The following is a 26,864-nucleotide window of genomic DNA, read 5'->3' on the forward strand; positions in this document are numbered from 1 at the left end:
CTATCTTCAATTTAAATGTATTTAATGACCCAGCCTCCACAGCTCTCTGGGGCAGAGAATTCCACAAATTTACAATGTTCTTGCCATGGAAGGAGTGCAGCGAAGATTCACCAGGCTGATACCTGGGATGGCAGGAATGACGTATGAGGAGTGATTGGGTCGATTGGGCTTGTACTCACTGGAGTTTAGAAGAATGAGAGGGGATCTCATTGAAACTTATAAAATTCTGACAGGACTGGACAGACTAGATGCAGGAAGGATGTTCCCGATGGTCGGGGAGTCCAGAACCAGGGGTCACAGTCTAAGGATAAGGGGTAAGCCATTTAGGACAGAGATGAGGAGGAATTTCTTCACCCAGAGAGTGGTGAACCTGTGGAATTTTCTATCACAGAGGGCGGTGGAGGCCAATTCATTAAATATATTCAAGAAGGAGTTAGATATATTTCTTAAGGCTAAAGGGATCAAGGGATATGGGGAGAAGGCAGGGACAGGGTACTGAGTTTGGATGATCAGCCATGATCTCATTGAATGGTGGAGCAGGCTCGAGGGGCCGAATGGCCTACTCCTGCTCCTATCTTCTATGTTTACGACCCTCTGAGAGAAGTTCCTCCTCATCTCAGTTCTAAAAGGGCGACCCTTTATTCTAAAACGGTGCCCCCGAGTTCTAGATTTCCCCACGAGGGGAAACATCCTCTCTGCATCTACCTTGTCGAGCCCCCTCAGTATCTTATATGTTTCGATAAGATCACCTCTCATTCTTCTAAATTCCAATGAGTATAGGCCCAACCTGCTCAACCTTTCCTCATAAGTCAACCCCCTCATCTCTGGAATTAACCTAGTGATTCATCTCGGAACACCAATTTGGACCAAAATAAACTGGGCTTTGTTAAACAACTTATACAACAACAACTTGCATTTATATAGTGCCTTTAACGTAGGAAACGCCCCAAAGCGCTGCACAGGAGCGTAAATCAGACAGGAACTGATACCGAGGCAAAGAAGGAACCCCAATTTCACAAAGGGTCCAATAACCAGCCTTATTTAAATATTAGAATGAGGCTTTTAACTGCTGTTGGCACACTCGGCCGCTTACTGAGCAGCCCGATCCAACATGGTGGAATGAGCGCGTGCTCGCCGCCCACCATTTTGGATCCATAGGCGCCCATTGTGCGCCTGTAAAACGGGCGCAGCGCAATCGAACTTGTAGGCCACGATGTGGAGTGTGGTGGGACCTGACCCGGTGTGCCACCTGATTGTGGGCAGTCCTTTCCTGCTCCTCTTCAGCCAGTTTCAGCGCTCGTGAAGAACCGAATCCAATCCCCATCGTACAGGAAAACGTGGAGGCTTCAGCTCCAGGATATGGCAGCATAGCAGTCAGTAAACAGCCTGTATCCATCCCTCCTCTTCACTCCACCACTGGCAGCCTTGCCTTTAGCCAGCTCAGCCCCGTGCTCCAGACCTCCCTCCCTAAACCCCTCCACCCGCCTCTCCTCCTAGAAAACCCACCTCTTTTGGTCACACCTCCTGACATTTCCTTTTTTTGGCTTGGCATCCATTTTTTTGTTTACATCTCTGAAGTGCTTGGGACATGGTTCCACATTAAAAGCGCTATATAAATGCAAGTTGTTGTCATCGTAAGACAGCTGTGGCACAAAGTGTGTGTCTTGGAATATGGTGCATTCCGACCCACCTATTGTGCTTATGATAATGATCTTAGAGTCCACAAGCCACATACTATACACTGCAAGGCAGCAGCGTGTAATAAACAGGCAGGAGCCAAGTCTGCTCGTGACATTGTCTCCTGTAACCCACAGATAGAGCAGGCAGTCTCGGGACAGTGATAGTACGATACGAACTGACCGCAACGCCAAACCACAACTTGTTTCCCAGACGCCAGCCGAAGGTTTGGTGACCTATACATCGGGTACATGTTTACAGTGTGTGCTTTGAATCAAACAATTTAAGTCAACAAGCGCCTTTGCTGAAGGGAATATTGGGCTAGCACCAACACAGCCTCATTAATGTGGAGAAATCCTGGGAGTAACTGGGAGCCTTGGGATATTTTGCTGTCAGAGATTTCGGGTTGGAAACTCATGAGCTGTGTCCGCGAGTTTCTGATCTTCGCAGCTGGTGATGGGTGAGGCAGTCTATCCGCGAATGGGGCCGAATCATCAAATTAACCCCTGGGGCAGGAATTCAAGGAGACTAGGGTAACAGTGGCTGGAAATTCAACCCCCTAGTGTTCCACAAACATGCTGAAGTGATCGGGGCGATTTTAACTCCCAAACGGGCAGCTGGACAAGCCCAGGAGCTGCAGGGCGAGGCCCAGTCCAATCTAACGGCTGCACCTCATTAACATCCCGGAAGCCAGTTGCAGCTTGGGGACGATGATGGGGCAGCCCAGAGACGCAGGTGGGATCCCGGGCCACACTAGGCCAAGCATTCTCTGTGGGACCCGGAGCAGCAAGAATGGCCCCTCCAGGCTCCACAAGGTTACGTTTCTGGGCCTCCGCTGGGTTCCGCTGGGTTTCACTGAACGGGGCACCATGGCGGATGCCTGGCTCAATGGGCAGTTAAATTAGTGTCGGGGTCCTATCTGGGACCCCAATTTGCATATATTTACAAACTCCTGCCGGAGTCAGGCAAATGCCTCAGCCACCAAGTAAACAGCAGCGTTAGACGCGCGGTAAACGTACTGCTTGGATTTTAACTCCCGTCCTGCCCGGTTTCCGCCAGGTGGAGAGAGTTAAAATCGCCTCAATGTATCAAAATTAAACATGGCTAACACTCAGTGAAATGAAGTTACTAACAAGTGTTTACTGCGTGTCAGAACGTGTCAGAGCGTGAAGTGAAATGACTTACATCAATCAGGACCGCAATGCCACCAATAAATGCCAGGAGGTAAAATGTACATCGCCAGCTGGAAAACAAACAGTTCATTCCTTAAATGATTTCTCTTCAAAATGACACTGACTGCAGGGAGAGAGCGCATGTCACCAGAATCACACAGCACAGAATGAGGCCACTCCACCCACTCCCCTGCCCTTTCCCCAGAGGCTGGTACATCGGTGTTACAGGCCCAGGTCAGGCTCAGCTGATGGTGAGGGACCAAGGACCCAGAATCCACGCCACACTGTGGGACCCAGGTTGCTCGGCTCTGACCGGATCATTAAAAGCACAGGCCAGGTCGTTTATCCGGCCAAATTACAGGAAAGATGTGATTGCAGTAGAGAGGGTGCAGAGGAGATTTACAAGGATGTTGCCTGGGCTGGGGAATTTTAGCTATGAGGAAAGATTGGATAGGCTGGGGTTGTTTTCTTTGTAACAGAGGAGGCTGAGGGGAGACTTGATTGAGGTGTATAAATTATGAGGGGCCTAGATAGAGTGGATAGGAAGGACCTATTTCCCTTAGCAGAAGGGTCGATAACCAGGGGGCATAGATTTAAAGTAATTGGTAGAAGATTTAGAGGGGAGTTGAGAATAAATTTCTTCACCCAGAGGGTGGCGGGGATCTGGAACTCACTGCCTGAAAGGATGGTAGAGGCAGAAACCCTCATCACATTTTAAAAGTTTTTGGATGTGCACTTGGTATGCTGTAACCTGCAGGACTACGGACCAAGAGCTGGGAAGTGGGATTAGGCTGGATAGCTCTTTGTTGGCCGGAGTGGACACGATGGGCCAAAATGGCCTCCTTCCGTGCTATAACTTTCTATGATTCTATGATTCTAAACAAAACTGCAAAATACACAGATGCTGGAAATCTGAAACAGAGCGAGAAAAGGCCGGAGACACTCGGTGGTCAGGCAGCATCAGTCAATGAACACAGGACAGTGGACGGTTCCAATATCAACCCATTCCTCAGAATGGTTCTGTCTTCTCCACAGATGCTGACATGACTATCGGAGTGTAAGGATTTCGCAATAGTTTCGAAATTTCCTACAGTTCCGAAGATTGATTTTTGACTAAAAGAATACCTGGGTAATATACCTTTAAAATCCAGGGATCAAAATGGCCGTCAGACCTCGTGGCAGAAGACAAAAGACATTGAAAAGGCAGCTTGCATGTGTCTGTGAAAAAGGGGTAATCAAAGATGGCTGCCCGACCTTGTGTCAGGACACAGACTGTGGACATATGAAAAGGGAAGATCAAAGCTGGCTGACTAAACTGCCAATCAAAGGCAGTTCAGGGAGTTCCCCTCCCTGCAGAGACAATCGACAGAAACTGCTACTATGTTTACACAAAGGATTAACCACTTGAGACTGCGGTTTCAGTTTGACCACAGGACAATGACTTTTGTTTACACTAACTTTCAAAGCTGTTTACTCAGCAATTATAGAAAGACATGCTTTTATTCAAACCAAGACAGCTCCATTCAAACTCGGTATGATGAATGGGAATACATTCACAAACCCATCACGATAAATGGGTAATTCATCCAAACCCATCACAGACAATGGGAACAGTTTGGATCCCTTTTGTTCAGCCCAGATGCACCTGGATCTGGGCAGGAAGGTTTCGGCCCCAAATGGGGTATAAGATAACTTCTCAAGAAGCCATCTCTCTCTCTCTCTGCAGCCTTGCCTCCGTGCCCTCTACAACTCAGGGGCCCGCCCAAAGGAGTGGAACACCAGCAGTTATTTTTAAACACTGGGGTGTCTCCATCTTCAGGGTGGTGAAGAATCTAAAACCCTAAGGGCACGGGGCAGGCGTTCGTTGGTGAGCATATAATTTTCTGGCCCATTACAAGGCAACTTAGAATAGGTATAGGGGTCGGAATTAAGGGGAATTTTGTTAGAACTGTAATTTTAGTCGATTTTCCCTCGTTGTGTCCATTCTCTCCTCCCCTATTTAAGTAACAGTGTTGCACTAGCAGAGAAGTGCTGTAGTGAACACTGAGTTCTGTATTAAAGGTGTTGTATTTAAATAAAAGTGTTGCACTAAGCAGGGAAGTGCTGCAGTGAACATTAAGTGATTTGTAAGAAGTAAAGTGCTGTATTTGAGTAACAGTGTTGCGCTAAGCAGAAAGGTGCTTCAGTGGACACTAAGCAGCTGCATTAAAGTGCTGTATTTAAGTAAAAGCCACTAAGCAGAGGTGTTGTAGTGAGCAAAGTGTACTGTATTAATGGTGTGTTGCACTAGTTAAAGGTGCTGTATTTAAGTAAAGCCACTAAGCAAAAAGAATGCTGCAGTAAACGATAAGTGAACTGTGTTAAGCAAAAGTGCTGTACCAGGCATAGGTGTGTTGTATCGATTAATTTTAAGTTGTTTCTTTCTTTTGTTTCAATAAATACTGGTCTGTTTTGCACCCGAACCACGAGTCACGTTTTTCTGTCTACATCGCTACCGAATAAGTCCGGCGGTCAGAACCAGGAATAGGGGAGCGCTTCGAAACCACATGGGGGTCCCTGGAGCAGCTCAGAGGCTTCTGACTGGCCAGAGACAATAACCATAACCCCAACCCCGCTTGTGTTTAATACCTACAAAATGACGACCACGGCAGGACCGTCGGCAACGGTGTGCGATGTGGCAGACAGTGGTTTGGGTCTGGAAAGAGCAGCAGTTATTGGGTTTCTTTTTATCCCACTGGTCTGGTTGTGGTTAGGTGCCTGCAGGCTTGGGGAAGTTACCCGCAGGCTTAGGGAGTCCAGAGCAGAGAGTTAGGATAGGGAAAGGGAGGTTGAAGAATACCAGGCCAAGATGGAGCGCCTGGTGGTCCAGTTTAGTGAGGGCAAAAGCCACACGAGGCACGAGTCAGAGTACCTGAAGTGCCTAGTTGCAGAGGCCAAGAGCAATGAGATGAGGGTGCGGAAGGAGAACGCTCGCCTCATACAAGAAATAAAAGAGCAGGAGGAAAAGGTTAGGGAGGTAAAGGCAGCATATAAGCTGGCCTGCGAGCAAGGGTTTGAGGAAGCAGATCATGGTCCCTGTAGGGCAGAGATAGAAAGCTTGAATATGGCTTTAAAGAGGGCAAAGGGGATGATATGTCTGATCAGCCCGAAGGCAGGTCAGCCGGATTTTACTGGCAGCCCAAGTAAAACCGTCCCACAGGCAACACCCAGGGAAAGGTTGGTCAGGGAATCAGAGGTCCCACGACCGCCACCCACAGCTCCAAGAAACAGGAGGGGTATCAAGACGCCCCAACTCAATGAGGTTAAACCTGGGAGCCAGAGTAAGAAAGAGTGGCACCAGGAGGGGAACCGGCCCTCTCAGGCTAGGTTAAATTGCTACGGGTGCGGGAAAGATGGTCACTGGAGAAAAGACTGTAAAAATCCTTGGAAGGACAACGGAAAGGATCCCACAGCCCCAACCCAAAAGGCAGGGCCAGACCTCCCTCCCGCAGCAATTGAGTCATTTTTACGGTCCCTACGGTCTCTTCTGACTGGCCAGGGGAGAGTAGCAGCCACCATCGGTGCTTTGACCCCGTCTGCCCCACCTCTCTCCCAGCAATTACTAGCGCCAGCGCAGCCTGTTGACCTGTGTCCCTGCGAAAATGCTGAGGGGAGCAGGCCCTATGTTGAGATGGGGGTGAAGATGGTGCAGGGGAGATATTCGGTGGACACTGGAGCCTCCAGCACGGTGGTCCACTCGGAAGACCTGACCAATTCACCCCGGTCTAACGAGGTCCCATCTAGCTTAATGGGACCCACAGGGAAACAGGCAGCTGGGAGTGAACCTGAGGACAGGAATCCTCAGCCCACAGCAGGTACAAGCTCACAGGTTGCACAGGCAGGCGCTGTGGCTTGTGTTAGGGGAGGAGCCATTCATGACCAGAGTAAGTTATTTAAGCAGGGGAACAGGGAAGGAGAGTTCTGGGACCCCTGTAAAGCAGGTCCGGTAGCAGTAATCCAGGACAAGGAAGGCACACAGGGGATAGTTTTGGCCCCGGACCAAAAGCAAGTCCAAGCCCCAGACTCCACCTTTAAGGCCGCCCTGGTAAGAGAAATGGATTCTGAACAGGATTACTGGCAGGCAGCCAGTTATATCAAACAATGCAGTTTGTTTAAGCAAGGGGCAGGCAAACAGGCAGCTGGGATTGTACCTGAGGTTAGAAATCCCCAGCCTGCAGTGAGTATGCACACACAGACTGCACACACAGGCGCAGTCGCGTGTATGAGAGAAGTCCCCCAGCACTTGGCCCGAGCGATTCCCCCTCTCTTGTGGGACTCCGGGGAGGAGCCTGAACCAGGTTATAGACCTGAAGGGGAAGGCTCTCAGCCACCAGCAGCTGGTGGCAAGAGATTGCCTGTCCCCAGCCCAGGTTTGGGAAGGGAGGGACCCGAAGGAGGAGGTCCCCAGCCAGCAGGGAGTGTGATCCGAGCCAAGGGTCTGGTCGCCGGGGTAGCCCAACCAGTGACACTCCCTAGGAGATCTCTTCGGGTACCCCAGCCCAAGAAAGTATGGTCACCCACTTTCCAGTGGAGAAGGGTGGTCTCCCGAGTCAGGGAGAGGCCAAAAGGCAGAGGTCCCCAACCAGCAGCCATAAGCTGTGAGGGACTAGAAGCTGAAATCAGTCCAGCCACGCTGCAGGGAGCAGCCTGTGGCAGCCAAACCAGGGATTAGGCTGGCCGCCCGGAGACGGGTGGCGCTTGTATATAGCTTTGTTCAAGTAGTGTGCATAAGGATTAAGGTCGAACGTGTTAATTCTAATTTTTATACTGCAATTCGGTAGTGATATTATTAGTGTATAAGTTTTAAGTATGGTACCGTTCCGGAATTGTATTGTGAATCGAGGTCGCGGGACCTGATTACACCCACCGAGCCAGGGGACCTGGCGAGATTTTTTAAAGACTTTTTTCAGAGTTCCGGAAGGCACAGAGGACCAGCGTGTCGATGAGTACTCAAGGAAGGAGCACTCCCAGCCTGCGAAGGAAGGGGTCTGCAGGAGGCGGATGCCCACAACATTTAAACTGTTACTGGAAATTCAATTTAAGATTAAGACCGGAAATTCAATTTAAGACTAAGAATTTACAAAACTTGTTAATTATTTTACTGCTTGTTTGGAGTTAAGGGAACAAATTGCATATGCCTATGAATTGTTATGTTTGCATTGTGAAAATTTAAGATACATTTATGGTTGAAGAATAGTGTCATTCAATAAAGTGCCAGGCAATTGCAATGTAATAAAAAAAAAGGGGAAGCTCATTGTCTTCCATGTGTATTTTTAGCAGATGTGTTGGCTGGGTGACAATCCCATTAAAGATGTTGTATCACGTTAAAATTATGTTACAAGTGGTGCAGGGGCATCAGACCCCCTCCATGCTTGACTTATTGTGAATATAAGTGGTGCAGGGGCATTGGACCCCCTCCGTGTATTGATTATTTAATTAATCTTGTTTTCTGTCGATAGATGCCTACCGTACTGCGATTCTCTCTGGGCATGGGAGATGGAGGTGTCGGGGGATCGTAGGCAGATTTAGATAAGAATAAGGGAAGGTTGTTTGTGGGGGGTCATAAATTATTGCTCACTTTTGGACAGGATACTACAAGCAAGTTTTAGTATCTGATGGGGGACTGTAAGGATTTCGCAATAATATCGAAATTTCCTACAGTTCCGAAGATTGATTTTTGATTAAAAGAATACCTGGGTAATATACCTTTAAAATCCAGGGATCAAAATGGCCGTCAGACCTCGTGGCAGAAGACAAAAGGCATTGAAAAGGCAGCTTGCGTGTGTCTGTGAAAAAGGGGTAATCAAAGATGGCTGCCTGACCTTGTGTCAGGACACAGACTGTGGACATATGAAAAGGGAAGATCAAAGATGGCTGACTAAACTGCCAATCAAAGGTAGTTCAGGGAGTTCCCCTCCCTGCAGAGACAATCGACAGAAACTGCTACTATGTTTACACAAAGGATTAACCACTTAAGACTGCGGTTTCAGTTTGACCACAGGACAATGACTTTTGTTTACACTAACTTTCAAAGCTGTTTACTCAGCAATTATAGAAAGACATGCTTTTTTTTCAAACCAAGACAGCTCCATTCAAACTCAGTACGATGAATGGGAATACATTCACAAACCCATCATGATAAATGGGTAATTCATCCAATCCCATCACAGACAATGGGGACAGTTTGGATCCCTTTTGTTCAGCCTAGATGCACCTGGATCTGGGCGGGAAGGTTTTGGCCCCAAATGGGGTGTGAGATAGCTTCTCAAGAAGCCATCTCTCTCTCTCTCTCTGCAGCCTTGCCTCCGTGCCCTCTACAACTCAGGAGCCCGCCCAAGGGAGTGGAACACCAGCAGTTACTTTTAAACACTGGTGTTTAATTCCTACAGGAGGAGATGGGGACTCTGTGGAGGGGAGTTAACTCCTTCCGCCCGGCTGAAAGCGCAGTCTTAAAATCGTGGTGGGTGCCTCCCACTCTTTGCAATCGGTCTCCCCCCCACCCCCTCCCCCACCCCCCACTCCATCCCCCACCCCACACCCCACCCAACACCCCCCACCCCCACCCCACCCCCCCACTCCATCCCCCACCCCACAGCCCACCGCACACCCCCACCCCACAGCCCACCCCACCCCCCATACCCCCCACTCCACCCCCCACCACACACCCCCTCCCCCACCCCACACCCCACCCCACACCCCCTCCCCCACCCCACACCCCCTCCCTCACACCCCCTCCCCCACCCCCACTCCACTCCATCCCTCACCCCACCCCCCCTCCCCCACCCCACCCCCTCCCCACCCCACCCCCCCTCCCCACACCCCCCAACCCACCCACTCCATCCCCCACCCCACCCCACACCCCCTCCCCCACCCCACCTCCCCCACCCCACACACCACACCCCACACCCCCTCCCCCACCCCACACTCCCACCCCATACCCCACACCCCCGCCGCACACCCCCCACCCCCTCCCCCACCCCACACCCCCCCACTCCACCCCACACACCCTCACTGCCTGAAAGGGTGGTAGAGGAAGGAACCCACACAACATTCAAGAAGCATTTAGACGAGCACTTGGGACGCCATAGCATACAAGGCTACGGACCAAGTGCTGGAAAATGGGATTAGAATAGACAGGGCTTGATGGCTGGTGCGGACACGATGGGCTGAAGGGCCTCTTTCTGTGCTGGACTCAATGGGGCAAAAATTCAGTTGGTAGCGCCACCCGTTAGCGCCTTAAGCGGGCGCTAAGTGGGGCGTAAACCAACTAGCGCCCAGGCGTGGCGATATCTGCACCTCTCGCAAAATTGACCGGGCATTTTGCGGTGGCACTAAACACTACCGCCACGATCTCCTGCGCAGGCAGATGGTGACGTCAATTGAGTGCGCAACGCACTGGTAGCGCGCCGGACTGGAAATTGAGTGACGCCCCCTGCCTTACCGCCTGCCGCTAGCAACGACAGGTTGAGGGGAGCATTTTGCAGTCGGGAAGGGACTGGGGGAGCGCTATTTAAAGGCGACCGCTTCCTGCCTTTTCTTGTTGGTGATATTTTTGCACCACGCATTCTGAGAGAGAGACTTCTGGAGAGATTCTACGCTGTGTGAAGGAGTTTTGCAGACTGAGCAGCACTTTGCAGGTTCATTTTGATTTGCCCTTCCTTGTATCGATTTAGAAGAGACTGTGGGGGCTGCACTCTGAGCTCTTTCCCTGGGTCTCTCCATTGTTCTTTCCAGCAGATTTGATGTACAGGTCTCTCCAGGCCGAGACTCAAGGCTGCAATGAACAGGATGTGGATGGAGACCAAGATCAACCCTCCCCTTTAAGATAAAAACAGAAAATGCTGGAGAAACTCAGCAGGCCAAGCAGCATCTGTGAAGCGAGAAACAGAGTTAACGTTTCAGGTCGATGACCATTCATCAGAACTCCCGTTTAAGAATTGGCCGATGCCAGTGTGTCTGTGTTCCATTGCTGACTGACATCACATGAGCTTCGCCTTGGCCTTTGCGCCTTAAGACAGATGTGAAGTGCCTGGTTTAGCGCTCCAATCACCTCCAGGGGTGAGAGAGATGAATTTTGTAGTCGGCGGCGATAATTTGCGCCGGGTGCTAATCTTTTCGCCCGGCCGATAATTGCGCCCCAAATGGGGCGATACCGAATTTCTCCCCCTATGACTCTATGGGCTGGATTTTCATTCAGAAGTCGGGAAGGAGGCGGGACTACAACTTTCAGGTTTTAGTCCCGCCTCCATCGAGATGCGGCCAATCCACGCGATTTTCCCTTGATTGACCTTGTTGTGCCCGCCCAGCGGGCTCAGCAGGCCAATTAAGGGCCACCCAGCAACAAGTGACGTCACAGACTGAAATTTCATCTGTCAAGACGTGTTGACAAATGAAATATCAGTGTTTCACAGCTGTTTGAAGCTGTCAAACACTGACAGTCTTACTTCTAACCTGAGTCCTTCTACGCAGACTCAGTTAGAAATCTCGCCGGCACTGAAAGCTGAAGGCTGTCACTTTTGACAGCTCACGGCCATTCAGCTTTCAGTGCCGGCTGAGTGATGGACTCCCGAAGCCTAGAGGAAGAAAGGTTGTAAAGGTAAGTACAGGTAATTTAAACTTCTTTACACACTTTAGACACACCAAACACACTTACCTTTGCACTCATGCACCCATCACGCACCTGAACACCGACATCGCGACCCCTCCAACTCCTTCAACCCGACGGCCCGCCTGCTCTAACCTGGCGTGGTTTGGAGCCGTCGGGAATCCCACACGACACCCCTCAAAATAGGGATTAGGCTAAAAACTGCCTGTTAACTACCTGTTAACAGGTAGTTAATTGGCACTAATCCCTTCCCGCCTCGGGTCGGCGGGTCCCAGTGAGGGGCAGGTACCCGCCTCCTGTGAAACTTACGTGGAGGCGGGTTTTGGGCGGGATGGTGTCGGGACCCCCGAATTCGGGATTTTTGCCCCCCGCACGCCTAAAAGCCCGCCTCACGGCACACTGAAAATCTAGGCCCCATAAGTGGAAACATCTTCTCAATGTCTACCCTATCAAACCCCTTCATAATTTTCGCCCCTCTGCCTTGTCGTTTCTCCTGAAGAGAGCCCAGCCTGTTCAGTCTTTCCTGATAGTTATACTATCCTGCTCGTTATACTAGTTTCAGGACAGATATGGAAAAAAGGGGACTGGGTTAGCAGCGTTAGTGATGGATTCTATCCACTAGAATGTAGGGATGTGCTCAGGGTTTGCATAAAGACAGGATCCATATGGAAAGACAGAACAAGGTAGGGAAATGGTAGAATTCTATGTATTTTTTACAAGTCCCCACACAGTGGAGATGAGACAGAGGGGGTGAACGGAACGGTTCAGAGAGAACTGCAAGAACAACACAGCTCTAATGCTGGGTGATTTTAACTATCCCAGGACAGATTGTAAAAAGATAATAAATGAGGTCAAAGTGGGGAACACTTTTTAGAATGTATGCAGGACTGCCTGTTTCTAGTGGAATAAGGAAAGAGGCATTGCTTGATTTAATCCTTGGAAAGGAATTGGGACAAATGTGAGAGTTGGTGAACAATTGGGAAATAGCAAACACAACAGTTAGGTTCGATACAAGAACAAAGAAAAGATAATGAGGAGCCAAAGATAAGGGCGCTGACTGGGAAAGGCAAAGTTCAGGGAGATGAAAGGAATCAGGAGCAAATGAACTGGGCAGGAAAGTTAGCAAACAGGTCGCCAGATCAGCAGTGGGAAATCTTCAATACGCGATGAATAGAGTACAAAAATAAATAGAATCCTAAAAGGTGATAAGAGGATGCATCAAAGTCTAGGGGGAGATTTTGGTCCTCGTCGCACCCCTTGTTTGGGTGAAAAGTTAGAGTTGGGGGAACTACCCCACGGCGCGCTCTCTCGCTCGCGGTCTCCCTAGTGGGACAGTGGCTGCCACATTGGCAACCAGCAGCTTCCACGTGTCCAGAGCGTCACCTAAAACAGGCATTAGCCCATGACTGTGCGAATCAAGGGTCTAACGCTGGTTTTAGGATCCCGCTGTCAAATTCAGCGTAAACTGGGCGGAGCATGTGTGGCCATGAAGCTATTATTTTACGTTATTGTGGAGTCCTGAGGAGTGGGAGTCAGGAGGGGCGAGAGGGCTCCTCCTGGCTCCACAGCAACAGTGTCACTAAGAGTGAGTAGAGAGGCTAGGAGAGATGTATTTACACAGAGGGTAGCGGGAGCATGGAATGCCTTGTCACTGATAAATAGGGGCTGAAGCACAGATCATTGTATATTTAAAGGAACATTTGGACACATATTTGAAGTGGAGGAATACAGGGCAATGGGGATAGAGCGGGGTAGTAGGATTAGTTTTGGATTGCACTAGCACAGACCCGATGGGCCGAATGTCCTCCTTCTTGTTATGTAAGCCTCTGTGGTTCTATGATTCATTTTCCTCCCCCATTTATTCCTGTTCATTGTTTCTCTGGGTCAGTGGGTAGACAGATGACCACCTCCCAGGTCCTTGCAAAAGTCATTCTCCAGGAAGGTATCTTGGCATCACCTTTGTGCCCACATCCCTCTTCCCTGTGGCAAGGTTCCAAGCCTGCATTGGCACATGCCAATAAGACTCAGGATCCTGCCATGTGAATGCTTGAGGCTGCTTGCACATCAACATGTGGCATCTGAGAGGTTCAAACATGAACTTAGTAGCAGTTACTTCTCCACGGGTCTCGGGGGTGCTACCCAGACATTGCTCCCGGCAGTGTCCTATGTTCAATCCCAGGTCTGTGCCCAGTTCTCTGCTGTGTCCCCAAGCTCGGGAGTGGAACAGTCGGTCAAGGGTTTGTCATCCAATATCCGGTGACCCCTTCTGTGTGTGCAGAGCAGGGCTGGTGTTGGCTGCAATGTCACCAACAGTCAAACATTGTGTTGATGCTCGCTGTCGAGACTCACGGGTGAAGGCAGCTACAGGGGAGGCGGTGGTCCTGTCGAGACTCACGGGTGAAGGCAGGTACAGGGAAGAAACCAGTCCTGTCGAGACTCGTGGGTGAAGGCAGCTACAGGTGAGGCGGTGGTCCTGTCGAGACTCACGGGTGAAGGCAAGTACAGGGGAGGCGATGGTCCTGTCGAGACTCACGGGGGAAGTCAGGCACAGGGGAGGCGATGGTCCTGTCGAGACTCACGGGGGAAGGCAGGTACAGGGGAGGCACCAGTCCTATCGAGACTCACGGGGGAAGTCAGGTGCAGGGGAGGCGCCCGTCCTGTCGAGACTCGCGGGGGAAGTCAGATACAGGGGAGGCAATGGTCCTGTCGAGACTCACGGGGAAAGTCAGTTACAGGGGAGGCGATGGTCCTGTCGAGACTCACGGGTGAAGGCAGGTACAGGGGAGGCACCAGTCCTATCGAGACTCACGGGGGAAGGCAGGTACAGGGGAGGCACCAGTCCTATCGAGACTCACGGGGGAAGTCAGGTACAGGGGAGGCGATGGTCCTGTCGAGACTCACGGGGAAAGGCAGGTACAGGGGAGGCAATGGTCCTGTCGAGACTCACGGGGAAAGGCAGGTACAGGGGAGGCGATGGTCCTGTCGAGACTCACGGGGAAAGGCAGGTACAGGGGAGGCGATGGTCCTGTCGAGACTCACAGGGAAAGGCAGGTACAGGGGAGGCGATGGTCCTGTCGAGACTTGTGTATGTAATAGATATGTTACTTTAAACCTATGGCCAGGGCAGCACTACTTTGTAGGGCGTAGTGATACCATAGTACCACTCCTGGCCATAGGGGTATAAATAGTACTGTGGGTACTGATCTCCCCTCAGTTTCCCGCCTGTTGGTATTAAGTAAAGACCTACGTTGAATCTTCCAAGCTGTCTCGTCATTATTGCATTAAGTATAGACACATACTTTATAAGACTCACGGGGAAAGGCAGGTACAGGGGAGGCGCCCGTCCTGTCGAGACTCATGGGGAAAGGCAGGTACAGGGGAGGCGATGGTCCTGTCGAGACCCACGGGGAAAGGCAGGTACAGGGGAGGCACCAGTCCTGTCGAGGCTCACGGGTGAAGTCAGGTACAGAGGACGCGCCGGTTCTGTTGCCCGTGCTCTGCATGAGGCAGCCATGTTAGTGCATAATGGGAAAATAGGTTCTGAGCATTTAAATGTTCCAATTGCTAAGACTGCCGGTTCTGGGAGCCAGCTCCACACTAACTCTCCCACTTCAGTCTTAGTGAATTATACATTTCATTTTGAAATGCTGGGAATCTAATATCCCTTCTGAACAGATGGTGTGCGTGTGATTAATTCACAGCCTGCTACACTGAAGAGGAAATTGATAGATTTGAGGTCAAATCAAATGTCCCTATCTGTCTTAATGTCGCTTTGTGTAATAGCACTGCGCTGTTCCAATTGCCAACATATGGTCACAGATTGTGCAATGATTGTCCAATTTCCTCCTGCACACTAACATTGATTGTTACTGCTTCTTTATCGTTTACTTTGTGTGATACAAGTCATTAAACCTCCTTCACTTAACTGCTCCCTGCCTCACTGACCCAAACCACTGAAGTGTCATCGATTGCCCGAGAGTTTGTCAATTCAGCAACTTAATCCAACAGGAATTACACGGGGAGTTCCCGTATTTGGGGGCGGAGGGGGGGTCTTTGTTGGTAGCGCAAAACGTGGGATCGCGAATGGGCAGCCCCTTTCACACCTGCACCATTATCATTTCCATCAAAGTCGATTGAAAAGAAAACCAAACGGGCTATAAAACCTGCTGTCAATTGGCTATCACCCATGTGGGGGGGAATCACACATGTCGGTCTGGGGTGGGATGGCCAGTTGTGGCCATGCTCTGGGGGTGAGTGTCATAGAAACATAGAAACATAGAAGATAGGAGCAGGAGTAGGCCATTCGGCCCTTCGAGCCTGCTCCGCCATTCAATGTGATCATGGCTGATCATCCAAATTCAGTAACCTGTCCCTGCCTTTTCCCCATAACCCTTGATCCCTTTAGCCTCAAGAAATATATCCAACTCTTTCTTGAATATATTTAATGAACTGGCCTCCACCGCCCTCTGTGGCAGAGAATTCCACAGGTTCACCACTCTCTGGGTGAAGAAATTCCTCCTCATTTCAGTCCTAAATGGCTTACCACTTATCCTTAGACTATGACCCCTTGTTCTGGACTCCCCGGCCATCAGAAGCATCCTTCCTGCATCTAGTCTGTCCAGACCTGACAGAATTTTATAGGTTTCGATGAGATCCCCTCTCAATCTTCTAAACTCCAGTGAGTATAAGCCCAATCGACACAATCTCTCCTCATACGTCATTCTTGCCATCCCAGGTATCAGCCTGGTGAATCTTCGCTGCACTCCCTCCATGGCAAGAACGTCCTTCCTCAGGTAAGGTGACCAAAACTGCACACAATACTCAAGGTGCGGTCTCACCAAGGCCCTGTACAACTGTAGCAAGACATCCTTGTTCCTGTACTCGAACCCTCTTGCTACGAAGGCCAACATACCATTTGCCTTCTTAACCACCTGCTGCACCTGCATGCTTACCTTCAGCGACTGGTGCACAAGGACGCCCAGGTCTCTTTGCACTTCCCCTTCTCCCAATCTATTGCCATTCAAATAATAATCTGCCTTCCTGTTTTTGCCACCAAAGTGGATAACCTCACATTTATCCACATTATAGTGCATTTGCCATGTTTCTGCCCAATCACCCAACCTGTCCAAATCGTACTGGAGTTTCCCGACATCCTCCTCGCAGCTTACCCTCCCGCCCAGCTTTGTGTCGTCTGCAAATTTGGAGATATTACATCCAATTCCCTCGTCCAGATCATTAATATATATTGTGAACAGCTGGGGTCCTAGGACCGATCCTTGCGGTACCCCACTAGTCACTGCCTGCCACTCGGAAAACGACCCGTCTATTCCAACTCTTTGCTTTCTATCCGCCAACCAGTTCTCTATCCAAGTCAATACCTTGCCCCCAATCCCATGTGCCTTAATTTTGCACGCTAATCTCTTGTGTGGGACCTTATCGAAAGCCTTCTGAAAGTCCAAATACACCACATCCACTGGTTCTTTTACCAGTTACATCCTCAAAAAATTCCAGTAGATTAGTCAAGCATGATTTACCTTTTGTAAATCCATGTTGACTTTGTCCAATCCTGTCACAGCTTTCCAAGTGCTCTGCTATTACATCTTTTATAATAGACTCTAGCATTTTCCCCACTACCGATGTCAGGCTTACCGGTCTATAATTCCCCGCTTTTTCTCTACCACCTTTTTTGAATAGTGGGGTAACATTAGCTACCCTCCAATCCATGGGTACCGTTCCAGAGTCTATCGAGTTCTGGAAGATGACCAGTAACGCATCTACTATCTCTAGGGCCACTTCCTTAAGTACCCTGGGATGTAGACCATCAGGCCCTGGGGATTTATCGGCCTTCAGTCCCATCAATTTTCCTAACACCATTTTCCTACAAATACTGATTTCTTTCAGTTCCTCTCTTTCATCAGACCCTATGTTCCCCGGCATCTCTGGGATGTTATTTGTGTCCTCCTTTGTGAAGACAGAACCAAAGTATGTATTTAGTTGGTCTGCCATTTCCTTGTTTCCCATTATAAATTCCCCTGATTCTGACTGTAAGGGACCTACGCCTGACTTCACCAATCTTTTTCTCTTCACATATCTATAAAAGCTTTTACAGTCAGTTTTTATGTTCCCTGCTAGCTTACTCTCATATTCTATTTGACCGCTTCCATCCCAGTGGACACATCAGAGTAACAAAGCATCAGATCAGAGGAGAGAAGGAGAAGACAGCGGGCGGGGCAGACAGTGCTGGGTCAGGCCTGGCAGCAAAGGCCAGTGTGGTACAGTCTTTCTATGAGGGGAGAGAGTTTAGGTTTTAGTTTATAGCGGGCATGCAATTTTGGAGTGGGGCAGTTTGGATTTTCAGTAAGGTGTGGCCCACTCAATGTTGGACCATGTGGAGCCAACCCCTCCTGTGAAAGGACAGACACCCCTGACATGTGTGAACTTTTTGTTCAGTGAGATTATAACATCGCGTTTTGTTTCAAGTAAAAGAGCCTACACACTAGCGTTTCATTATTTGGCAGATTGCTGGATTATTTTATCTTTCGGTTGCATTGTATCCACAATTATCTGGAACACGAACACGAACACACACAATTCATTTTTGTCTGTAATAATTAACCAAACTCTGAGGTTTACAGAAAGTGAGTCTGCTCTCTACGGTGCAACCAGACATTCCCAATGGCCACACAAGCTCATTCATATTTTGCAGGACTTTGCCACTGTTTACATCAATACAGTTATTAGCAATTTAAATCCCCAAACCAATCAGACGTAGGATCAAAGGTGATCCCTGAAAATGAAACAAAACAATTCAAAATTCTTGGGAAGGACCTGCAACAACCACATTTGAAACTTACCAAGCTTCTCGAAATTTCTTCATCAAACTCGGCCTATCTTGATTGCGCCTCCTTCGAAACCATCTCTCTACCGGCCGCACTGCCCAGCTGCATTTCTTTGACAAGCCTTCGATCTGTGACTGAAAATAGAGCAGAAAAATGCAACTAACTACAGTACATTAAACAAAAAAAATCTTCAGAACTAATTCAATGCCACGTTATAATCTTTTCCCCTTAATATATATAGTTCTAAATCATATTCATAAAGAGCAATGCATATTGCAAAGGTTGGAAATTTGGGCTGACAGGTGGCAAATGTTGTTTAATAAATGCTGTGTGTTGGGATTGGGAAATAGGAATAAGCATAGGAAATGTAAGATAATATTTTATAGGATGTAATGAGGGATCTGGTAGCTAGTTAACTGAAACCATCATCTAGTCTGTGAGAGCAGTAATGGGAGTAAACCAGCTCTTGGGGTGTAGGATCAGAGGGATACTGAGTATTGTCCAACCCCCCTACACACACACCTGGAGTACTGTGAACAATTCTGGATGCCATCTTATAGTACTCTTGCAACACTCTCTCAGTACTGCACTGGAAGCATCAGCTGGATTACGTGCTCATATCCCTGGAGTGGGACTTGAACCCACAACCTTCTAACTCAAAAGGCGAGAGTGCTACAAACTGAGCCACAGCAAAGCTATCCAAGTGGTCTTACTGGTCCTCAGACGGAGAGGATACAGTGAAGGACGGGTCAACTGATTTCTGAATAAGCGCTTGAGCTGTGAAAGACTCCGTGGGAGGAGTCCGTAGCCTCCATCTGGGCAGTGCTGCATGATGGTCTGACTGAGCTGTAGGCCACCATGGAGAGCATGGCCACTCTAAGTCGCATTGCTGTGGAGACCCATTGACCAAGGTTGTAAGCTTGCATCAGCATGACTCTGACTGGGAGTGTACAGGGCAGATTTTCCACTTTGGTGAGTTAAAATGAGCAGCTGGAAGAGCACAGCTGGGAGTGGAGTTTCCTGATATCTGCTCCCAGCGAGGAATGCCGAAGTGGAAAATTGCTTCTTAGGTTCCTTGAGCTCCATGTTACACCAGTCAGTCATCACTGATTCCACCCTGTTGGAGAATCAGATTGAGAGCTGTAACGTAAGACTTCAACAATCTCATACCACTCTCCACACCCTCCTCCAGAAGCTGCTGATATCGAGGGATGTCTAGCAGGTGTTGTGTGCGCTCAGTACAATGCCCGTTCCCTTGGCTCACATCAGCAGATGGGAGAAGCGGTGCAGCTTTCAGAAATTGTGAATAGATACAGTAACAAAAACAAAAAATACTGCAGCAGCGAAGCAAACAAATCGCTGGGTCAAAATACAGCTGCAATGAGCGAGTATTCTCCCCTTTAGAAAGAGGAACCAACATGGCTGATTTCGGGGCCGCTCCCCAGCTTTATATGGATGCTGAGAGACTGCAGTCTGTTCAAGTGTCGAGAGTGACGGTAGACTCATATTTTTGGAGGGCCTCAGTACGACAGGCACTGCCCCGATGCTATTTCCAATAGGCGCACTACAGGTCTCAGGCCTCATGGCCTGATATTATGGGTTGTCTGCACCAGATGCATCACCCAGTTTGTGCATGTGATCTAACGGCGAGAGAAGTTTCTTCCCCTCAGCGTTTTATGAATCACCGATTTCACCAACTAGTTGAAGGTGATAATCTAAGTGGCCGTGTTGTGAACAATGAACTCCTGGGGGGAAAAATTCAATTGTTTGCACCTCCCGTTAGTGCCTTAAGAGGGCGCTAATTGGGTCACAAAGCAACTAGCGCCCGGGCGCGGCGATGTTTGCGCCGCTTGTGAAATTAACTAGACATTTTGCGGCAGCGCTAAACACTACTGCCATGACCTCCTGCGCCGGCAGACCGTGACGTCAGTCGAGTGTTCAATGCCCCGGACCGGATATTGAGTGGCGCCCCCTGCCTTAACGCCTGCCGCTAGCAACGACAGGTTGAGGGGAGCGTTTTGCTGTCAGAAAGGGACTGGGGGAGCGCTATTTAAAGGTGACCGCTTCCTGCCTTTTTTTGTCGGTGACATTTGTGCACCACGCATTCTGTAAGAGAGAGAGACTTCTGGAGAGATTCAACGCTGTGTGAAGGAGTTTTGGGTACTGAGCAGCACTTTGCAGGTTCATTTTGATTTGCCCTCCTTGCTTCGCCAGCGCTCTGAGGTAGTGCCTCGCTCCTCGGCCTTTGCGCCTTAAGACAGGTGTGAAGTGCCTGATTTAGCGCTCCAATCACCTCCAGGGGCGATAAAAGCCAAGTTTGCCGTCAGAGGCGATAATTAGCACCAGGCGCTAAACTTTGCGCACGGCCGATAATGGCGCCCCAAATGGGGCAATACTGAATTTTTCCCCCCTGGTGTTTAGTACAGATATTGTAGGGCACAAACAAAGGAACAGAGATTCAGTGAATGAAATAGTTAGAAAATAGCTCGATGCACATAGAAACCAGGGGCTGTGAACCAGTGAACATGATTGAAAACTGGTTGGCGACCTCCTAGGTGCTTTGGATTAAGTTCTCCTGCGCTGATGAAACAAGACAAGCCCACTCGAAACAACAAATCAAACGACCCATGGCAAAGAGCTCCCCAGTGTCAAGAACATAAGAACATAAGAAATAGGAGCAGGAGTCGGCCATTCGGCCCTTCGAGCCTGCTTCACCATTCAATAAGATCATGGCTGATCTTCTACCTCATCTCCACTTTCCTGCACTATTCCCATATCCCTTGATTCCCTTAATAATCAAAAATCTATCGATCTCTGTGTTGAATATACTCAATGACTGAACCTCCACAGCCCTCTGTGGCAGAGAATTCCAAAGATTCACCACCCTCTGAGTGAAGAAACTTCTCCTCATCTCAGTCCTAAATGGCCGACCCCTTGTTCTGAGACTGTGACCCCTGGTTCTAGACTCCCCAGCCAGGGGAAACATCCTCCCTGCATCTAACCTGTCAAGCCCTGTAAGAATTTTGTATGTTTCAATGAGATCACCTCTCATTCTTCGAAACGCTAGAGAGTATAGGCCTACTCTACTCAATCTCTCCTCATAGGACAATCACCCCATCCCAGGAACCAATCTGGTGAACCTTTGTTGCACTCCCTCTATGGCAAGTATATCCTTCCTTAGGTAAGGAGACCAAAACTGTACACAATACTCCAGCTGTGATCTCACCAGGGCCCTATATAATTGCAGTAAGACATCTTTACTCTTATACTCAAATCCTCTTGTAATAAAGGCTAACATGCCATTTGCTTTCCTAATTGCTTGCTGTACCTGCATGTTAACTTTCAGTGATTCGTGTACAAGGACACCCAGGTCCCTCTGAACACCAACATTTCCCAATCTCTCACTGTAATGATCAATAACATGTCATTCTAGAGTGGTACACTAGATGGAGCCGTAGAGCTGTATAGAGCTGTATATTTAGTTGTATGTGTTTAAGACTACACTACCCACGATGCACTAGGCTACCCACAAGGCAGTAGTCAAGATGGCTGCCTGCACACAGAAGTACACATGCTGAATCTCTACAGATGCTGTACCTAGAGAACGTGTACTGAATAAATGACTAGCTAGAAGCTAGCTGTTCATAATAAGAATGTCTAGTTATTAATGAACATAACATGGTACCAGGAGTTGAGAAAATCTGCTAAACATTGTGAAATGCGACATGGAGTCTTTGAAGCCACCAGGAGGTTTGAATCTCACGGGAAATGTCGACTACAATTGGTGGGCTTTCAAACAACAATTCGAACTCTACATTGCTGCCATCGGGTTCGGTACGAAGCCAGACACAAGGAAGGTAGTGTTGCTGCTCACGGTTGCAGGCCCACAGGCGATAGAGGTATTTAATACATTTGTATTCAATCCAGAGGAGAACAGAGAAAAATTAGACGATGTGCTAAAGAAATTTGATACACATTGTTCTCCCAAAAAGAATGAAACCTATGAAAGATACGTGTTCCGTTCAAGGATACAGCAGCAAAATGAGACTTTTGATAGCTTTGTGACTGATCTGAAACTAAAAGCACAGACATGTAATTTCTCTGAACTGAAAGCATCCATGATTCATGACCAGATTGTGTTTGGTATTCAGGATAAAAAGGTCAGGGAACGTCTGTTGAGAGAAACCGAACTAACATTGGAAAATGCTGTGACAATATGCCAAGCCAGCGAGCTAGCTCAAAAGCATGCGAAGACTTTCAGTGAACTCAATAATGATGCGATTGTAGTAAGTGCTGCTGTCGGTGCTGTGTCCTACAAAGGGAAGAAACATGGGCAGAACAGAAATGAAAAGCAATCGGAGGAAGGAATTTTTAATTGTAAACGCTGTGGTTGCAAACACCAGTTAAGACAGCGTTTGGAAAAATGTGCACAAAATGTCATGGAAAGAATCACTTTGCCAAACAATGCTTTTCAAAAGTAAAAACTAAGAAAGGGCAACAAGTCCAAGTCAATGTGATTGAGGACACTGATTTAAGTGAGACATTTTTTGTACGAATGATGTCATGTGACAATGTCAAAAATGATACAGAAAATGTGCAGCCCTCAGATATGGACAATGCTGAACATAACGTCAATGCAGTAAAAGAGGACAAATGGATGATCCCACTGCAGGTAAATGGAGCATTAGTTACATTGAAACTAGACACTGGGGCAAAAGCAAACTTAATCAGTATGAGTGACATTAAAAACATGAAAGAAAAGCCCAAAATACAGAAAAAGTCAGTACTACTGAAGAGCTATAATGGACAGAAAATAGATAGCTTAGGTGTATGCAGACTTAAAGTGACAGTCAAAGACAAAGTGCATCATCTCATGTTTTCTGTTGTGGCTGAAGGACTTGATTCACTACTGGGTGACAAAGCTTGTGAAGACTTAGAACTGGTCAAGAGAGTCTACCGTATAAACTGTGCCATAAGCAGACCAGATGACTCAGTGGATTCTGTAGTGAGTAATTTCCAGGATGCTCAGCCAGTGGTACATGCTCCACAGAGAGTTCCAGCACCCCTGCATGACTGGCTCAAGAATGAACTGGACAGAATGACCACACTAGGAGTCATCAGGAAAGTCAAAGAGCCAACAGACTGGGTTAACTCCATGGTATGTGTAAAGAAAAAGAATAATGATCTAAGAATATGCATGGATCCAAAGGACTTAAATGCAAACATAAAACGTGAACACTACCAGATTCCCAAGCGAGAAGAAATCACCAGTGAAATGTCAGGTGCCAGATACTTTACAAAGCTCGATGCCTCACAAGGATTTTGGCAACTAAAACTGGATGAAGAGAGCACCAAATACTGTACCTTCAACACACCATTTGGCAGGTATTGTTTCCTCAGAATGCCTTTCGGGATAATATCTGCATCTGAAATCTTTCAGAGAGCGATGGAACACCTAATTGAAGGTCTGGAAGGAGTCCGGGTCTATGTTGATGACATCATCATCTGGGGCTCCACACTGAAAGAACACAATGAGCGACTGACTAAAGTGCTACAGAGCATACGCCGGAATGGACTGAAGCTCAACAAAGCCAAGTGTCAGTTTGGCGTCCAGGAAGTCACTTTCCTAGGAGATATTCTATCTGGTAAAGGAATAGAGCCAGATATGGAAAAAGTAAACGCCATACTCAAAATGCCCCGACCCACTGACAAAAAAGGAGTGCTACGTATCATGGGGATGATAAACTTCATTGGAAAGTTCATTCCTAACTTGTCAGCCAAGACAGCCTGTCTGCGAAACCTGCTACATAAAACAAATGAGTTCACATGGACAGAAAGACATGAACAAGAGTGGATGACCCTCAAAACAGTGCTGACAACCACACCTGTACTCACTTTCTTTGACCCAACAAAGAGAATCAAAGTGTCAACGGATGCATCAAAAGATGGCCTAGGCGCGGTCTTGCTACAAGCAGAGGGTGAAGATTGGAAGCCTGTTGCCTATGCCTCCAGGTCTATGACTGATACTGAGTGTCGATACGCCCAGATTGAAAAGGAATGTCTAGGCTTGGTAGTTGGATTAGAAAAGTTCCATGGCTACATATATGGACTTCCCACCTTCACAGTTGAGACAGACCACAGCCCACTGGTTGCCATCATAAAAAAAAATCTGAATGAGATGTCTCCAAGGATTCAACGACTCATGATGAAGCTGCAAAGATATGACTTTGAACTGATCTACACACCAGGCAAATACATAGTGTTAGCAGATGCACTATCCCGAGCACCCACAATGAGTCATGTGAGCTCTACTGAGGAAGACGTGGATGTTCATGTGAGTATGGCCACTGCTGCGCTGCCCGTGTCAGACACAAAATCAAAGCAAATAGCAGAAGAAACAGTAAAAGATACAATGTTACAAACAGTAATAGAAAACATTCATCATGATTGGCCAAAAGGTTCCTGTCCAAAATACTTTCACATTAGGTCAGAATTGAGCGTCGCAAGTGGACTATTACTAAAACAGAACAGAATAGTCATTCCACAGGCTCTACGTCAAGACATGCTCAAAAGGATTCATGAGGGACACCTCGGAATTGAAAAATGCAAAAGGAGAGCAAGAGACACTGTTTATTGGCCTGGCATAAATAAGGACATTGAGAACATGATAGGCAGATGTGAGGCATGTCAGAAACACCAGAACAATCTCATGAAAACACATCAGACTTACCCGTGCTGAGAAGCTCCACACGTGTAGTAAAAAAGCCTGATAGACTTAATCTTTGAGTACAAAGAAAAACTATATTGAAAATGTATTGACTGTTGTGAAAATGTTTATGTTTATAGAGCACTAACAAAAGTGTTACTGATATCATCTTTATCGTTTTTCTTGAAAGTTGATTGAATTTGATTTTGTTAACCTCAAAGGGGGGTGTAATGATCAATAACATGTCATTCTAGAGTGGTACACTAGATGGAGCCGTAGAGCTGTATAGAGCTGTATATTTAGTTGTATGTGTTTAAGACTACACTACCCATGATGCACTAGGCTACCCACAAGGCAGTAGTCAAGATGGCTGCCTGCACACAGAAGTACACATGCTGAATCTCTACAGATGCTGTACCTAGAGAACGTGTACTGAATAAATGACTAGCTAGAAGCTAGCTGTTCATAATAAGAATGTCTAGTTATTAATGAACATAACACTCACCATTTAAAAAATACTCTGCTTTTCTATTTTTCCTACCAAAGTGGATAACTTCACATTTCTCCACATTATATTTCACTTGCCATGTTCTTGCCCACTCAATTAGCCTGTCTATATCCCCTTGAAGCCTCTTTGCATCCTCCTCACAACTTACATTCCCACCCAGCTTTGTATCATCAGCAAACTTGGATATATTACACTCGGTCTCCTCATCCAGATCATTGATGTAGATTGTGTTTCTGCATGTCTCACATTTGCCTATCATGTTCTCAATGTCCTTATTTATGCCAGGCCAATAAACAGTGTCTCTTGCTCTCCTTTTGCATTTTTCAATTCCGAGGTGATCCCAGTCACCGGTGCTGCCACCAGCTGAGAGGTTGTATCTCCCCATCTATTGCTCCTCTTGCACAGCACCACATTCACCTTCAATATGAAATGTGGGCTGCCCCCAGCGGCAGCACTCCGGGGCTTTGCACACTCCCAGATGAAAGGCAGGCAGTTGGTGTTATCGACTGTTGGTTCACCATTTCGTGAGTCAGCGGATAAAACCAGGGAAATCACACCAGACATAATGCGGGTATCAATTTTTGAAACTGTCTTGGGAGCAAGAGTTTCTGGTATTGGATATATTATATTGTATGATATATTATGTTTGTCAATATTGAAACTAATGAGAAACAACAGGTAGATATTCAGATTAGATTTGCCTCAATTTACAGGTATAGATTGGACAAACCTGATCCAAACAATGGGTGGACATTTGTAACACCCAAATTCTACCCGCTTTACCCTTCACTCGCATGTCCAGGGGTGGGGAAATAGGAGCAGGAGCAGGAGGATGCTTGATTGAAGTAGTTAGTGGGGCGGAGCCAGTTTCCTGACTGTCGCGTGTGTAGGACATTCCGTCTCATCGTTGCTATGTGCTGAGATTCAACAAAGAGGTTACAGGAAACTCTCGTTTAAACGGCACCTAAAAATCCGGAATTCTCTATTAACCGGCAAAATTCATACTCCGAAAACAACACCTCAACAACCGGAAATGTTGCCGAGTCCGAGTCGCCCACGGTGGCCGAGTTAGTCAGTGGGGATAGTTCTCCAAACTGCCACTACTCGGCTTCTTGGCGCTGTCGGAAGTCCAAACACCTCAATAACAGGAGTCTGACTCTCCCGCACTGTAGACAGTTGTTCACTGTATAAGTTTTGTTTTACTGTTAAGTAATTAAAGAGTTATGGATTACCCTCAACTGGCAGTACTGTACTTAATTAAGCATCTTCCACCATCCATTTAACACAACATTCTGTAGGTGAGTACCCAATTACTGTA

At 47.8% G+C, this 26,864-nt stretch overlaps 1 protein-coding gene across 1 annotated transcript in view; it reads right to left on the reverse strand.

Moving 5' to 3' along the window:
• cers3a (ceramide synthase 3a) overlaps positions 1–26,864 on the reverse strand; it is a 159,505-nt gene that overhangs the window by 83,292 nt on the left and 49,349 nt on the right. The window contains exons 3-4 of the mRNA XM_085968923.1: positions 18,348–18,466; positions 2,863–2,920 (exon numbers count right to left, since the gene is read on the reverse strand). Coding sequence (XP_085825049.1) covers positions 2,863–2,920; positions 18,348–18,466 — 177 coding nt within the window. The remainder of the gene's footprint in view (positions 1–2,862; positions 2,921–18,347; positions 18,467–26,864) is intronic.

Source organism: Somniosus microcephalus, chromosome 27, assembly GCF_052327205.1.
Source record: "Somniosus microcephalus isolate GS21.2 chromosome 27, FLI_Smic_1.0, whole genome shotgun sequence".
In the NCBI taxonomy this organism is placed as follows: domain Eukaryota; kingdom Metazoa; phylum Chordata; class Chondrichthyes; order Squaliformes; family Somniosidae; genus Somniosus; species Somniosus microcephalus.